Here is an 18,055-nt window from a genome sequence, read left to right on the forward strand (position 1 = left end):
ATTGCCTCTTCTAATCTCTACTACTACTATCACGACAATTGAACGCTTTTCCCTCTTATTTTTTCTATTTTTCATTTTTCCTGTTTCTTCTGTCAATTCTCCTGCTCTTTTTGGTGTAAGATTAGAATTGTCATGAGATTAAAATTATTTCTTTACTGTTGGTGCACAAATTGATCAATACCCATGTGTCAAATATAATCCTTGTATTTCTTTCTTATTTTGTTTTAATTGCTGCCTGTAATTCAAGAGTTGGGCATTTTCTGCCATTGACAGCAAAGGAGATTGGTTCAGAATTCAGGACACTGAGGGTTCTAAAGGGCTATTTTTATTATTCAACTTGAGAGTGTACCATGAAAACCAGCAACTTTATATGTGTTTAATATATTTCAGCCTAAAAATAAAGACAATGCCATTACCTGCAATAATTTTTCATTTGTAGTTTTCATCTCTATATACTTGACTTGTTTTTCAGGAGACATATTTTTAATAATGTCATCTGCTGCTTGTTTTTCTTGTTCAATTTCTTCTTCTACCCGTCTAATTTGTTTTTCTTTCCTGGAAAAGGAAAGGACAAATTCTTTCTAGCATATAGAAATCAACAAAAAATTCAGATCAATATCTTGATTCTAAAAATTATTAGCCCTCCAAAAATTCTATGTCTGAAAATTTATATACTTCTCAAAACTGACCTATCTCACCTCTTCTACTTCTGCTTCAATCCCAAGTTCCTTTCAATAAATGTATTTTTCATTCATTAGACAAAGAGGATAACAGTACCTGACTAGAGCAGATATCTTCAGGAATCATACACAGAGATTTTCATGAAAAACCAAAGGTAATAGGTAAAATGAAATATTAAATTTCAATTTCACTGCTTAAATTCTTCAAACTTCTGAAAATACACAGACATATATGTTTATAGAATTATGGGTATTTGCGCATATATTTATAAAGCCCTTCAGCATATTTTTTTTTCACATCATCATCAACCAACCTTTAATTAAGTGCCTGCTAGAAAGGTATCATATTACAAATCAGTATATATGTGATTCTTTTATCTTTTTTGCCAGTTTGTATCTTGGACTAAAGCTATATTACTTTCTACCTCTATAAGTGAGTAGTTTTTTACTTAGACTGTGTCTGCATGACTAAGTCTGCACCATACTACTTAGCTGATTACTTGGGTAGAACTGGTGATGCAATGGATAGATCACCAGAGTACAAATCTGGACTCAGACACTTGACACTTATTAGCTGTGTAACCTTGGACAAGTCACTTAATCCTGACTACCTTTCAAGGCCATTTCCAGTAATTCTGATTCACATCTGGGCCCAGATCGCTCTGGAGGAAAAAGTGAGGCTGGTGACTTAGCATAGCACCCCTCATTCAAATTCAATTAACTTGCTTGTCATGGCATCACCTCTCTGATGTCATAGTATTCTTTGAGAACAAAAGATAAACATCATCATCATCATCATCTGGATCATTTTATATATATAACATATGTATGTTATTTATATATATATATTTGCAGTAGCTTTGAATTATTGAAAGTGCTATATAGTTTATCAAAATGTAATCAAATATCTTTTCCTTATATACAATCTAGTTATATTGCCAGTGAAAACTGATCTATTAAATTAAGCTCTTCTTCAACATTTTGCCACTCCTTTGAGATATCAGAAGTGATATCTCAAGTAACTGAGAAGGCACTGTATGATATTCTAGGGCTATTTGCCATGAGCACAACTGCATATGACTACAGAATCAAGATTAGAGCAGGAGGGGCAAAAAAGACCCAAAAATAAAGTATGCATGATAGCTTAGAAATAAGACATCTTCCATGACACTAGTACCACTATCTTTGCTAAGACCGGTAAAATCATTTTTTCTGTCATCCTATTTTTTATAGAATCAGTGGGTGCATTGTTACCATTTTTAGACAATCTACAAACACTGATTTACTTATTTAACCATGCAATCTTGAAAGTAAGAAAACTATTGAGCTAATAAATAAAACTAGAGCAGTTTTATGGAAACCCCCCCTCCCAATTAAATAAGTCATTAGTTAACTTGATTTAAAAAAAGAATGAAGCAAACCAAATCTCCAGTTTCAAAAATGAAGAGTGAACTCACCAAACTAAAGCAATCACCAGGATATATGTTGCCTGATTATATACCAATAAATCTAACAATCTGCGCCAAATCAATGAATATTTATGAAAATATAAATTACCCAGGTTAACAGATGAAGAAATAGAATACCCAAATCACCCCAACTTAGAAAAAGAAAATGAACAAGTCAACAGTACACTCCTTAAGAAAAAATTCAGATCAATGTCCAAGCATATTTTTACCAGGCCTTTAAAGAACAAAGAGTTACAATACTATATAAACTACTTGAAAAAATAAAGAAGTCCAACCAAATCCTTCTGTGCTACAAATATGGTTTTGATACCTAATCCAGGAAGAGTAAAACCAGGGAAAAACTACAAAACAATTTCTTTAATGGATAACAATGCAAAATTTTTAAATAAAATACTAGTAAGGAGATTACAGCACTATATCACAAAGACTATATACTATGACCAGATGAGATTTATACTAAGAATGCAGAATTGGTTAAATATTTAGAAAACTTATAGCATGATCAAACTAATCATGTCAATCAAATGGATCATGTCAATAATAAAACCAATAAAAATCATGTGATTAATAGATGCAGAAAAAGTTTAACAAAATACAACACCCATTTCTTATTAAAAACACTAGGAAGTATAGGAATCAATGGGGTCTTTCTTAAGATGTTAAGAATCTATCAAAACCAACAGCACACATCGTAACTGAAGCCTCCTCAATAAGATGAGAGTTCTTGAAACAAGGAAGTACTATTATTCAATAGTCTCTTAAGAAATGCCAGCTGGGGGTGGCTAGGTGGCTCAGTGGATAAAGCACCAGCCCTGGAGTCAGGAGTACCTGGGTTCAAATCCGGTCTCAGACACTTAATAATTACCTAGCTGTGTGGCCTTGGGCAAGCCACTTAACCACATTTGCCTTGCAAAAAACCTAAAAAAAATGCTAGCTAACAGAAAACAAGGAAAACTGGAGGAGTAAATAAAGATAGTAATATGAGAGAAACCAAGAAAATCAACTAGAAGTCTAGCTCAAATTTAGCAAAATTGCAGAATAGAAAATAAAGCCACATGAAACATCAGCATTTATGGGTACTTCCAATAAAATCCAGCAAAGAGATAGGAAGAGAAATCTTACTTTACATAGCTACAAATACAAAGTACATGAGAGTCTACTGTATGAATAGAGTTACAAGTCACTTTTCATACAAAGACAGATCTACAGTGTTGGAGTGGATGTGGGAAAACTGGGACACTAATGCATTGTTGATAATCTGTGAACTGATCCAACCTTTCTGGAGAGCAATCTGGAATCATACTCAAAGAGCAAAAAAGACTATGTATACCCTTAGATCCAGAGATACAACTGCTAGGTTTGTATCCAAAAGGGTGGGTAAAAAATCCACATGTGCAAAAATATTTATAGTAGCTCTTTTCATAGTGGCAAAGAATTGGAAATTGAGAGGATGCCCATCAATTGGGGAATGAGTGAACATAATGAAATATATGAATGTGATGGAATACTGTTCTGTAAGGAATCATGAGAGACAAGACTTCAGAATAGCCTGGAAAGACTTGCATGAACTGATGCTGAGTAAAGTGGGCAGAAAGAGAATATTGTAAACACTAACCGGCAACACTGGATGAAGATCAACTGTGATAGACTTGTTCATTTCTGTAGCACAATAATCAAAGACAATTCTAAAAGACCTATGATAGAAAATAACATTTATATCCAAAGAAGGAATTGCGAAGTTTTGTTGGGAACCAGGGTCTCTAAGCTGCTTGACACAGTTGGGCAAGAAGACTCAAGAAGACACTGCCTGATGGAATAACATTTCCTTCTTCAATATATATATAGGGATTCCATGTATACCAATATTTATAGGTCTATTACTGATTACAATACTTACTCATCCTAATAGTGGAATGACTATAAAGGAAGGACTCCAGAGAAATTCATTGAATAAAACAGAATGCAAACTCTGTCCAAATTTAACCTCTCCCTAAGGCATACAAAAGGCTTCAACATTATGAAATCTTTGGAAAATACAGCACTGGGAGTTCCAGGGACATGTCAGCATATAGACAGGGAAAACAGATACAAGATGGGTCAGATAGATTTCCAAGGAAATCAATAGTTTTGCCCCCCTTACCATACACAGGAATATGATAAAGATGGTGAAAGAATAGTTAGTATAGGTGACTGATATGTGAACTCTAACAGCTTTAGTTTAATGGGAAAGAATAAAAAGTCATAGAAACCATAGCATCTACCAACAAGGGCTGAAAGGAAAATTGGTTATTGAAGGAGTCAATGGACAGGTGAACAAACATAAAGACCCTCACTATAGATTGTTAGGGGAGTGTATCGAAGAACATTACTTACAGAGAAAATATAAAAAATTTTTCATTAAAAGAATTGCTTAATAACTTTAAATGAATTAACAATTATACAATGTAGTAATAAGGTAACAGATAGGTTGAGGTCATCATGGTCTGAGCAGGGATAAAAAAACTATTAACTATATGATTGTTAATTAAACTTGTAATCACATGATTTAAACTTGTAACCACATGAATTATATGATTGATGATGAAAATTGTACACTTTTGTAACCAAGGAAATGATCTTAGCTTGCTTGCTTGATGCATACATGACTCTGAGACTATAAAAATAAATCCAAGTAGCTAACAGTCAGTCAACCTGCTCCTGCCTTTACCCCTGTGTTGACTCAACTCATTTCGCTGACTCTATCCCTCCTGTCAGGTTCCAAGGACCTCACGGAAGCTGGACCCTCACAGAGTTTAACTGTAAACTAAAGCTTACTATCTTCAATTTTTAAAATGTTTTAGGTATTTTTTCCTAATTTTTTTCATTTTGATTTGATTCTTCTTTCACAACAGGATTAATATGGATCTATGTTTAGCATGGTTACACATGTGTAGCCTATATTAGATTGCCTTCTGTCAGGGGAGAGGGGTTGGAAGGGAGAAAAATATAAAACTCAAAAACTTGCAAAGAAAGATTGTTGAATACTACTGTTGCATGTAATTGTAAAAATAAAATAAATAAAATATTTTTTAAAATACAGATCTAAACAATTGAAGAAATATTAATTGCTCATGTATAGATTGAGCCAATATAATAAAATGACAATTCTACCTAAATTAATTTATTCAGTGCTATATTATATCACCAAAGAATTATTTTAAGAGCAAGAAAAAATAATAACTAAATTTATCTGGAAGAAGAAAAGGTCAAGAATATCAAAGGAACTGAAATGAAAAAAAAAAAATGAAGGAAGGGAACCATGCCAGATTTTGAAATTACAGAATAGTAATCATCAAAATAATCTGGTACTGGTTAGGAAACAAAGTAATTGAGAGGATTCTAGAAAGAGTAGAGTTAAGTCAAAAAATTCCAGACTCTACAAATTTCCCTTTCTAAAAAGATAGAATATTGCCTCAAAGTGAACAAAGAGGGGTGGCTAGGTGGTGCAGTGGATAGAGCACCGGCTCTGGAGTCTGGAGTACTCGAGTTCAAATCTGGACTCAGACACTTAATAATTACCTATCTGTGTGGCTTTTGGCAAGTCAGTTAACCCCATTGCCTTGTCAAATAAACAAAAAAAAGTGAATAAAGAATGGCAGAAATAAAGAAAAGTTGGGGCAAAACAGATGTCCTCTAAGACAACTTGAATGGTCACCAGGAAAGACCCTATATTTCCAATGGCAGAGGTTCTGGCAGACTCCACCAAAACAAAAACAAGCTCTGGAGATAGCTGGGGTCTAACCTTAGGAACATTTACCTCATGGACAGTATAAGGGTCAGACAGCTGAGGGTAAACTGAAGGGCCTTGCTGTCACAGGACATCAAGGGTCAACTGTGCCGACCAGACGTGGTTCCTGAATGAGGCAGGGGAAAAGGAGTGAGCATATACTCAGTGAGTATAGTAGAAGAGGAATAGGACTCTATAGGTTGTGGGCACTTGCTGGAGACTGGAATCTATGGTTTTGTTAATGAAGAATAGAGGAGAGCTGAAGTTTGCAGTTGCTAAAGGTCTGCAGGGAGCAAGAATAATTGCAGAACAGCATAGTTATGGGCTCTAGCCTTTGAGGGCAGGAAGGAGCATCTGAGGGTAGGAAGGAGCTTCTGAGGATGGGCCCTTGGACAGAAGTGAGAAATTAACAGTAAAGAAGACCTTGCCCCGGGGCACCATTCCCCACATTCTGGGATTAGAGCACATTAAAATAATAAGCTGCTAAAATAGAATAAAATAAATATGAGTAAGCAAAAAAAGAAATAATCTGAACACAGTCAATTTCTATGGAAATAGAAGAGATCTGAGTTCATATTCAGAGGAAGGTAAAAGTTAACAAAAAACACTCCTTACTCAAAGGGAAATGTTAAGTGTATATATGCACCAAAAGAGTTCTTGGAGAATTTCAAAATTCATGTGAGAGAGAAAAGACAGACAAGATAGAAAGACACACACACACACACACACACACACACACACACACACACAAACAGAGAAAAATTAGGAAAAATATTAAGAGCAAAATTTTGAGAGCTTTGGGCAGCTAGGTGGCACAAAGGATAGAGCACTGGTCCTGAAGTCAGGGGGTCCTGAAGTCAGGGGGACCTGTGTTCAAATTCAACTTCAGACACTTAATAATTGTCTAGTTGTGTGACCTTGGGCAAGTCACTTAACCCCATTGCCTTGAGAAAAGAAAAAAGAAAAGAAAAATAAATTTTGAGAAGTCAACTAACTGGAAAAAGAAATTCAAAAACAAGGTAACTCCTTGAAAACTAGAATTGGGCAAGGGAAATATAATGACATTATAAGCTAAGAAATAATAAAACAAAATAAAAAATAAAAAAGAAGAGAATGTGAACATCTTGTTAAAAAATAACTTAAATGGAGAACAGATCAAGGGGGAGACAATAATATAAGTATTGTTGTAATACCTGAAAATTACAACCAGAAAAGGGTCTTGCTATAATATTAGAAGTTATCAAGGAAAATTTCCCTGAAATTTTATAATGAGAGGGCAGAAACAGAAAACATCCACTGATTACCACCTGAAAGAGACCCCAAGATGAAATTTTGAAGAATGTCATAGCCAAGTTTCAAACCTACAAATTTAAGGAGGAAATATTTCATGCAGCAAGAAAAAAAGAACAAATAATGTAAATGCCTTGTGACTACAATCTGAATTGCACAAAATCTACTATCTTCTATGTTAAAAGGTATACATAATATTCCAAAGAGCAAAAAGAGCTGGGGTTGTGACAAAAATAACATATCCAGAAAAGATGAACATAATCCTGAACAACAACAAAAATGAACATTCAAGGAACTGAAAGACTTTCAGATATTTGTGACCAAAAGATTGGAAAATTCAATTAAAAATTCAAAATATAAGCTTAAGGTAAACATCAAATACTAATCTAAGGGACTTCTATGTGAAAATATTGTCAGCACTCTTAAGACTATCATTACTTCAGGAGTCTGAAAGAAAGTCTTGGGCAGAACTGAGTAAGATGAGTTGATTCTAAAAAATAAAATTGGACAGGGAGAAATTAAAAGGAGAAATTAATTATATAGAAATGAGGGATGACGTGAAGAACTGATAGAAAAATTGGGGTGGAAGGCTATAGCATTAGAACCTTATTCTCATTATAATTGGGTTAAAGGAGGAACACAGAAATCTTTTTAAAAAGACTGCAAGAGGACAGTAAAAGGGAGGGACTTTTAGTAGGGAATGTGAATCAAGAATTAAGAGGGTGGGGGGGAGTGGATAAGGGAAAGAATCTTGGAAAGAGGTAGATTAGATAGGTGGCACAGGGAATAAAGCACCTCCCTGGAATCAGGAAGACCTGAATTCAAACTAGCCTCAGATACTTGACATTTACTTAGCTATGTGACATTGGGCAAGTCACTTAACCCTAACTGACTCAATTCAGGGTCATCTCCAGTTTTCTTGATCCATATCTGGCCACTGGACCCAGATGAGAAAGTGAGGCTAGTGACTTTAGCATAGCATCCCCTCACTCAAATCCAATTCACATGCATTATATGGCATCACTTTGCTGTTGTCCTTCTAGAATGAAAGACAACTACAGGTAAGATTAAGAAACAGGAGGACAAGATAGTGATTAGAAGTAAATTAGATATGTAAGAAGGGGTAAACAGGGAAGACAAATGGCAAAGAAAAATAGGAGGTAAGGAAATAAAGTTAGCAATTATAACTTTGAATCTGAATGGGATTAATTTAACATAAAACAGAAATAGCAGAATGGACTGAACATCAGAATCTGGTATCATATCATTTATAAGTAACAAAGGATGCAAATAATTGGAGAAATATTCATTGTTCATGAGTAGGTAAAACCAAGATAATATAAGTGACAATTTTGTTAGCTAATCTAATGTTATCGCAATTAAAGTACTAATATATATATGTATATGTATATATATTACTGTTAGAAAAAATAATAAAATTCATTTAGAAGATGTAAAATATTTTTAAAAAATTAATGAAAAGGCTTTTTTCAGAAGAGAACTATCAATAGTCAAATAAAAATGTTCTAAGTCTGATACTGAGTGAGATGAAGAGAACCAGGAAAACACTGTACACCCTAACAGCAATATGGGGGTGATGATCAACCTTGATGAACTTGCTCATTCTATCAGTGCAACAATCAGGGACAATTTTGGGCTGTCTGCAATGGAGAATACCATCTGTATCTAGATAAAGAACCGTGGAGTTTGAACAAAGTTCAAGGACTATTCCCTTTAATTTAGAGAAAAAAACAGATATCTTATTGTCTGATCTTGTTATCTCTTATACTTTTTGTTTCTTCCTTAAGGATATGATTTCTCTCTCATCACACTCAATTTGGATCAATGTATAACATGGAAACAAAGTAAAGATTGACAAATTGGTTTCTGGGGGGTGGGGGAGGGAAGTAAGATTGGGGGGAAAATTGTAAAACTCAAAATATTTTTAAAAAAACTAAAAAAAATGTTCTAAGTCAATAATAATTAGAACTCTAAGAGAGATCACCTCACACCTATTAGATTGGTTAGTATGACCAAAAAAGAAAAATGACAAATATTGGAGAGGCTGAACTTTAATAAAAGACAATTTCAAAGGACTCATTATTTAAAAAAATTGGTATTCATTCAGAGAGTGAAATAATGAAGTCTGACTGCAAAATAAAGCAGACTTTTCACTTTATTTTTCTTGCTTTTGTTACAATGTGGTTAATAAGTAAATGTTTTATATAACTTCAATGAATAATTGATATTATACTGCTTGATTTTCTCGTGAATGAGTAAGGGGCAGGATCAAGGGTTAGAATGTGGAGTTCCAAATTTTTAAAAAATAAATAAAAGAAAACTGTAAATTTTACCTTTGCAAAAACTCTTGCATCTGTCTTCTCTCTCTATTTATACGTCACCATGATAGTTTGGAACCTCATCAATTTTAATGTGGATTGTTGTCTCCTAACTGGACTCTGTTTTTCCCTTCTTCAACCTTTACACAACTACTTAAAATATTCCTAAAGGTCAAATCTGACCATGTGTCTTCTCTAATAGACAAGTTCAAAGGCAAAAGCAAAAAATAATACACAGAAAGACTAAAATAATATACATAAAGGCAATATTTTTTAATATTTATTATTAATATTAATAATACTTTTTAGTAAGAAAAATCAGGTCAAATAAAATGAATGACCAATATTGGTTAAAACAGACATATATACCCTTTATTTACAAAGAGTGGGGAAGCTAGGTGACAAAGCAGTAGCCCTGGAGTCAGGAAGACCTGAGTTCAAATGTGGTGGCAGATATTTACTGGCTATGTGACTGACCAAGTCCCTTAATCCTGATAGCCTCCTCCTCCCCAATAAAATAAAATACAAAGACTAAACTACAAAAGTGGAAAATGACATACACTGTCATTTGAAACCAGTCAAGTTAGCAAAGTAGAATAAAGTAGCATAGCCAAACTCTCCCAACTACTCTAGATCTAGAAAATGTGGCAGATCAAACTGTAATTGAGATATCCAAGAGAAAAAAAATCTATTATTTTTCCAGTCTATATTATCACAGGGAGACAAGATATAGAAGTTTGAAGATCTAGAGGGATGAGGTCTAGCAAGGAACATGTCATAAGGACTCTTCTAAAATAAGGACTAAATGAGAGCCTGCCTGCTTGGTCAAGGAGAGGTCCCCAGATCAGGTACAGAGTAGTCTTACTTTATTAAAGAGCAGCAACAGGTACCAATTAGCAGTTCTGTCATTCATTACTCACTGAGTACTTAGGAGGGAACTTGAGTTATATTGGGTTTATTATAGTTTTGGAGGTGAGGTTGGTTCAAAACAAGTAATAATCATGCATGGATCTTAGAGATTCTGCACTGCACAAGGTGCAAGCACAGAACCGAGCAGCAGCTGCATAGCTCTGATCCTCTGATAGAAGAAACCAGCAGGCAGTATGATACTGTATAAGAGGACAGTTTTCTGAGTCAGAAGGCATAGGTTCAAATCCCAGTTTCTGCAAATTCTACTTGTGTGATACTAGGCAAGGTACTTAACCTGAGTTTCTGTGGATGTGTATCTGTATATGTATGTACACACACACATATGTATAGGTACATATATTACATATATATGAAGTAAATGGATTAGATGATTTCCAAAGTCCCTCACAATTCTTAAATCTACAATAGGAAAAGTGCTAGATATATGACCAGACACTATAAATTCTGTAGGAAGTAGAAACTTTATTGAACCTCAACATCCTAAAAAGGCATATGCTGCCTAGTTTACTTATAGGATAATTTGTTTTTTAAAACCACATTTCGACTTCTGGCCAAGATGGTGGAGAGAAGACAGGCACAGTTCTAAAGTCTCCTGATCTCTTCCCCATCTATCACATGAAACAAACCTCTTAAAAGAAATCCAAACCACAAAACCCAGAAACAAAAGCCAGGAGAAAAAACATCTACCTCACGATTTGTCTCCCTCAGCAGCCTTGGCTGAGCACTAGCAGGTGAGTCTGGGCTCAGAGGGAGGGATCAGCCCGGGATCAGCCAGAATAATAGCTGAATTGAAACCGGGAGTCTGAGGGCCTGAGAGTCGGACCTGCTGGATCAGCAGTGGCACTGGACGACAGGCGCTTGGGTCTGCGGGGAAGCAGAGGCTCTGGTGTTGGTGCTGTCCCCCTGGAGCTTGGGGAAGGGGCTGCAGGGAGACGGTCTGGTGCAGGAGAGCTGCAGACACCATCCCTGGCCTCCTGGGGTCTGAGAAACTCCATTGCACTGAGGCCTCCTCCAAAACAAACAATTGCAAACTAATTCTGCCTCAGGCACAGGTGTGTGAGCAAAAGAAGTAGCCCAGCTGAGGAATGACCTCAGTCCAGGGTAAAACCCACCATTAATTGAAGGCAAAAGAAGTCAATAATTACAATTCCTTCCCTCAAGCAAAGGGAGAAGGCCTCCCAACCAAGGTCACAGACACTCCAGAGAAAGCAACCAGCACCTCCTACTGGCCATCCAGAGAAACTGCACTCAGAAAAGCCTTTAGCAATCGGAAGCCAAGGTGAACCAGCCCCCCCCAACTCAAGGTCTTAGCATAATGAAGAAGGGTCAGCAGAAAGGTGGATGCATAGAAAAATTCCTGGAAGGGAAAGACCCCAACTCAGAGAGACCTAGAACCTCTGAGGAGAATACAATATGGTTTCCAGCACAGAAAGACTTCCTTGAAGAAATAAGGAGCTTAAAAAATTTGGGAGAGACAATTAATACCTTGCAACAAAAAACCAAAACCTTAGAAAGTACAATTAGACAAACACAAAAAGCAGAATAAATCTCTCAGATTCTCAAATGAGCAAATGCAAAAAAGAAATTCATTCTCTCAAAACCAATTGGTCAAATGGAAAGCTCTTTCAAAAGTAAAATTGACCAATTGGAAAAGGAGTTGCAAAATGTTAATGAAGAAATCTCCTCCCCCCAAAAAAAGAATGGAGTCTACAGAAACTAATGACTCCATGAGACAGCAAGAGTCAGTTAAACAAAATCAAAAAGTAGACAAAATAGAAGAAAATGTAAAATACCTCATCAACAAAACCATTGACCTCAAGAATAGATCGAGGAGGGGCAACCTGAAAATTATAGGACTTCCTGAAAACATTGAAGAGAAAAAAAGCCTGGACTTAATATTACGGGATCTAGTGATGAAAAAATGCCCTGATATCATGGAAACGGAGGGCAAAGTAGTTATTGAAAGAGTACATCGATCCCCACCAGAAAAAAAATCCTAAAATGAAAACATCAAGGAATGTTGTTGCCAAACTCCAGAACTATCAGATAAAAGAGAAAATCCTACAAGTAGCCAGAAAGAAACAATTTAAATATCAAGGAGCCACAGTAAGGATCACACAGGACCAGGCTGCATCAACTTTAAGGGATCGAAGGGCCTGGAACGAGATATTTCGAAGAGCACGGGAGTTTAGAATGCAGCCAAGAGTCTACTTTCCTGAAAAGCTAAGCCTTCTCTTCCAGGGAAAAAAGATGGACAGTAAACGAAATGGAAGAATTCCAAAATTTCTAATGAAAAGACCAGAGCTAAACAGAAAATTTGGACATCAAACAGGAGGTTCAAGAGACACATGAAAAGGTTAAAAAAAAAAAAGGATGTTAAAAGGAAAAAACATGCAATCTAGTAAGTTGAAACTGGCGATATCCCAGCATGGGGGGGGGGGGGGGAAGACTCTCATAAATCCTGAGAAATGTAACTCTAACAGAGAGAATATACCTAGCCAGAAATGATGGACATCCATGACCTATCCATGAGACTGCTATGTAATGGGATGTAACTGGCTTTAACCCCACTTGGGAGAAAGACTAATAACTCTCAGGAATTTTGACTCTATTCAATAGAGTATACTGAACTAGAAGGGACAGACACTCAGAATTTTCTATGACTTAGACAGATCTAAAAAAATACACTACCTCCCTAAAAAGGGGGACAGGAAAGAGAAGGGAGGAGGGAGGGGACTGAATGGGACAAATCTCATTACACTAAGAGGTACAAAAAACCTATGGTAATAGAGGGGAAGAAGGGAGCAGGGGGAGAAACACCGGGAATCTTCCTCTCATCAGACTTGGCTTAAAGTCAACCTGCACATACTCAGTTAACTTATAAAACATCTAACCTTTCAAGTATTAAAAGGGGAAAAGGGGAGGGGGGATGGAGAAAGAGAAAGGGAGTGGAGGAAATATGGGGAAATAACAAAAGGAAGGGAAGCGAAAACAGAAAAAGGGAAAGGGGAAAGAAAGGGGAGAGTTGATATAGGAGGGCAAACACACTGAAGGGGGTGGTAGTCAGAAACAAATTACTGGGGAATATGGATAAAAGGGGGGAAAGGGGGAAAATACAAACAGAGGGAAGATAGCACAGAGGGCAATAAAGAAGTAGTAATCATAACCTTGAATGTGAATGGGATGAACTCTCCCTTAAAACATAAGCAAATAGCAGAGTGGATTACAAACCAGAATCCTACAATATGCTGCTTACAAGAAATTCATTTGAAGCAGAGAGATACATATAGAGTAAAGGTAAAAGGTTGGAACAAAATATATTTTGCTTCAGCTGAAGTAAAAAAAGCAGGGGTAGCAATCATTATCTCAGACAAAGCAGCATCAAAAATAGATAGCATTAAAAGAGATAAGGAAGGAAACTTTATCTTCCTAAAAGGTACCATAGACAAGAAAGTCATTTCAATATTGAATATATATGCACCCAGTGGGACAGCACCCAAATTCTTAGAGGAGAATCTGAAAGAACTACAGGAAGACATAGATGGCAAAACTCTATTAGTGGGAGACCTCAACCTCCTGCTACCAGATCTAGATAAATCAAATCATAAAACAAACAAGAAAGAAATTAGGGAGGTAAATACATTGTTAGAAAAATTAGATATGGTAGATTTATGGAGGAAACTGAATGGGGATAGAAAGGAATATACCTTTTTTTCTGCAGTACACGGAACTTATATAAAAATTGACCATGTACTAGTACATAAAAACCTAATGATCAACTGCAGAAAGACAGAAATAGTGAATACATCTTTCTGAGATCACAATGCAATAAAAGTCATATGCAATACTGGGCCAAGGAGATACAGACCCAGAACAAATTGGAAACTGAATAATCTCATTTTTAAAAACAATGAGTGGACCAAAAAACAAATTATAGAAAGAATTAACCATTTTATCCTAGATAATGACAACAATGAAACAACATACCAAAACCTATGGGATTCATTCAAAGCGGCTCTCAGGGGATATATTATAGATTTAAATGCTTACATGAATAAATTGGAGAAAGAGGAAATCAATGAACTAAACATGCAACTAAAAAAATTAGAGAAAGAACAAATCAAAAATCCCTAATCAAATACAAAATTAGAAATTCTAAAAATTAAAGGAGAAATTAATAAAATTGAAAGCAAAAAAACCTATTGAATTAATAAATAAAACAAAAAGTTGGTATTATGAAAAAACCAATCAAATTGATAAACCTCTGGTCAATTTGGTTAAAAAAAGAAAGAAGAATACCAAATTGCTAGTACTATAAATGAAAAAGGTGAACTCACCACCAATGAGGAGGAAATTAAAGTAATAATTCGAAATTATTTTGTCCAACTCTATGCCAATAAATTTGATAATCTAAGTGAAATGGATGAATATTTACAAAAATATAAGTTGCCCAGGTTAAATGAAGAAGAGATTAAATACCTAAACAACCCTATCTCAGAAAAAGAAATTCAAGAAGTCATTGTTGAACTCCCCCCCAAAAAATCTCCAGGGCCTGATGGATTCACAAGTGAATTCTACCAAACATTTAAGGAACAATTGGTTCCAATCCTATATAAACTCTTTGGAAAAATAGGGAAAGATGGAACTCTGCCTAACACTTTCTATGAAACCAATATGGTGCTGTTACCTAAAGCAGGAAGAGTTAAAACAAAGAAAGAAAATTATAGACCTATTTCCCTGATGAATATAGATGCAAAATCTTAGCAAACGACTACACCAAGTCATCACTAGGATAACACATTATGATCAAGTAGGATTTATTCCAGGAATGCAGGGTTGGTTCAATATTAGGAAAACTGTTAGTATACTCAACTATACCAACAACAAACCTATCAGAAATAATATGATCATATCAATAGATGCTGAAAAAGTTTTTGCCAAAATACAGCATCCATTCCTATTAAAAACCCTAGAGAGTGTAGGAACAAATGGACTGTTCCTTAAAATAATTAGCAGTATCTATCTGAAACCATCAACAAGCATTATATTCAATGGGGAGAGGCTAGAGGCATCCCTAATAAGATCAGGGGTGGAACAAGGGTGCCCATTATCACCACTACTATTCAATATTGTATTAGAAATGTTAGCATCAGCAATTACAGAAGAAAAAGAAATTGAAGGAATTAGAATTGGGAAGGAGAGACAAAACTCTTACTCTTCGAAGATGACATGATGGTCTACCTAGAGAATCCCAAGAAATCATACAAAAAACTACTGGAAACAATTAGCAATTTTAGCAAAGTTGCAGGTTATAAAATAAACCCTCATAAATCCTCAACTTTTCTATATATGTCTAGCGAGAAACAGCAGGAAGAGCTAGAAAGAGAAATCCCATTCAAAGTAACCTCAGACAGTGTAAAATACTTGGGAGTCTATTTGCCAAGAGAGACTCAGAATCTTTTTGAAAACAATTATAAAACACTTCTCACACAAATTAGATCAGATTTAAATAACTGGGAAAATATCAACTGTTCATGGATAGGTAGAGCTAATATAATAAAAATGACAATTCTACCAAACTAAACTATCTGTTTAGTGCCCTACCAATCAAAATTCCAAAAAATTACTTTAATGAGTTAGAAAAAATTGTAAGTAAATTCATATGGAGAAATAAAAAGTCAAGAATTGCCAGGACCTTAATGAAAAAAGTCCAAACGAAGGTGGCTTAGCACTACCCGATCAAAAATTATATTATAAAGCATCAGTCATCAAAACTGTTTGGAATTGGCTAAGAAATAGAGTGGTGGACCAGTGGAATAGACTAGGTGTAAAAGCAGGAGAGGATTATAGTAATCTGCTGTTTGATAAACTCAAAAAGTCTGGCCATTGGGATAAAAACTCCCTCTTTGGTAAAAACTGGTGGGATAATTGGAAGTTAGTATCAAAGAAACTGAGATTAGACCAACACCTCACACCCTTTACCAAGATAAGATCCAAATGGTTACAGGACATAGACATAAAAAAACAATACTATAAGCAAATTAGAAGATCAAGGACTAGTCTACCTGTCAGATCAATGGAGAGGAGAACAGTTTATGACTAAGATGATTTTGATTACATTAAATTAAAAAGCTTTTGCACAGATAAAACCAATGTAATCAAGATCAAAAGAAATGCAGTAAATTGGGAAACAACCTTTACAACTAATGATTCTGACAAAGGACTCATTTCTAAAATATACAGAGAACTGAGTCATATTTTTAAAACAAAAAGCCATTCCCCAATTGACAAATGGTCAAACGATATGCAAAGGCAATTTACAGATGAGGAGATCAAAGCAATCCATAGCCATATGAAAAAAATGCTCTAAATCATTAATTATTAGAGAAATGCAAATTAAAGCTTCTCTGAGGTACCACCTCACACCTCTCAGATTGGCCAGTATGACCAGGAAGGATAATGATCATTGTTGGAAGAGTTGTGGGAAATCTGGGACACTATTGCACTGATTGGTGGAGCTGTGAATTCATCCAACCCTTCTGGAGAGCTATATGGAACTATGCCCAAAAGGCAACAAAAATGTGCATACCCTTTGACCCAGCAATACCACTACTGGGTCTATACCCTGAATAGATGAGGAAAAAGGGTAAAAACATTACTTGTACAAAAATATTTATAGCAGCCCTGTTTGTGGTGGCAAAGAATTGGAAATCAAGTAAATGTCCTTCAATTGGGTAATGGCTTAGCAAACTGTGGTATATGTATATCATGGAATACTATTGTTCTATTAGAAACCAGGAGGGACGAGATTTCAGGGAAACCTGGAGGGATTTGCATGAACTGATGCTGAGTGAGATGAGCAGAACCAGAAAAAAACACTGCACACCCTAACAGCAACATGGGAGTGATGTTCAACCTTGAAGGACTTGCTCATTCCATCAGTGCAACAATTGGGAACAATTTTGGGCTATCTGCAAAGGAGAGTACCATCTGTATCCAGCTAAGGAGCTGTGGAGTTTGAACAAAGTACAAGGACTATTCCCTTTAATTTAGAAAAAAAAACAGATATCTTATTGTCTGATCTTGTCACCTCTTTGACTTCTCTTCTTTAAGGATATGATTTCTCTCTCATCACACCCAATTTTGATCAAGGTACAATAATGGAAACAAAGTAAAGACTGACAGAGTGCTTTCCGTGGGGGGGTGGGGGGAGGGAAGCAAGATTGGGGGAAAATGGTAAAACTCAAATAATATCTTTAATAAAAATAAATTTAAAAAAAAACACATTTCCCTCAATCAGGCAATACCCAGTACTTTCACATTTTGGTTTTAGCTGTCACAGGATGAATTGTACTCCACTATTCTCTCTACTATCAGTTACTGTTTGCCCATATTCATTTCTCAGATGTTTGCAATACATAGATGAGAACTGATGTTAAATCTGATTAATGGGTAAACCAGAGTAGGAAGGTGGTATAACTTTGGGATGTCACACGATGACCATCCAGTGTGGAAATAAAATTCAGGGCTCTTTTTTTCCTTTCAAACCATGAATGTAATTCTCCTTACCGCAGGATATGT

The 18,055-nt window shown here is 35.6% G+C and overlaps 1 protein-coding gene across 3 annotated transcripts in view; it reads right to left on the reverse strand.

The window, feature by feature from the left end:
* Positions 1–18,055, reverse strand: part of IFT74 (intraflagellar transport 74) — a 174,147-nt gene that overhangs the window by 78,837 nt on the left and 77,255 nt on the right. For all 3 annotated transcript variants that reach the window (XM_074200242.1, XM_074200241.1, XM_074200240.1), the window contains exon 9: positions 417–555. In XM_074200242.1, the coding sequence (XP_074056343.1) occupies positions 417–555 (139 nt within the window). The remainder of the gene's footprint in view (positions 1–416; positions 556–18,055) is intronic.

The sequence above is a fragment of the Macrotis lagotis genome, chromosome X (assembly GCF_037893015.1).
Source record: "Macrotis lagotis isolate mMagLag1 chromosome X, bilby.v1.9.chrom.fasta, whole genome shotgun sequence".
Taxonomy (NCBI): Eukaryota; Metazoa; Chordata; class Mammalia; order Peramelemorphia; family Peramelidae; genus Macrotis; species Macrotis lagotis.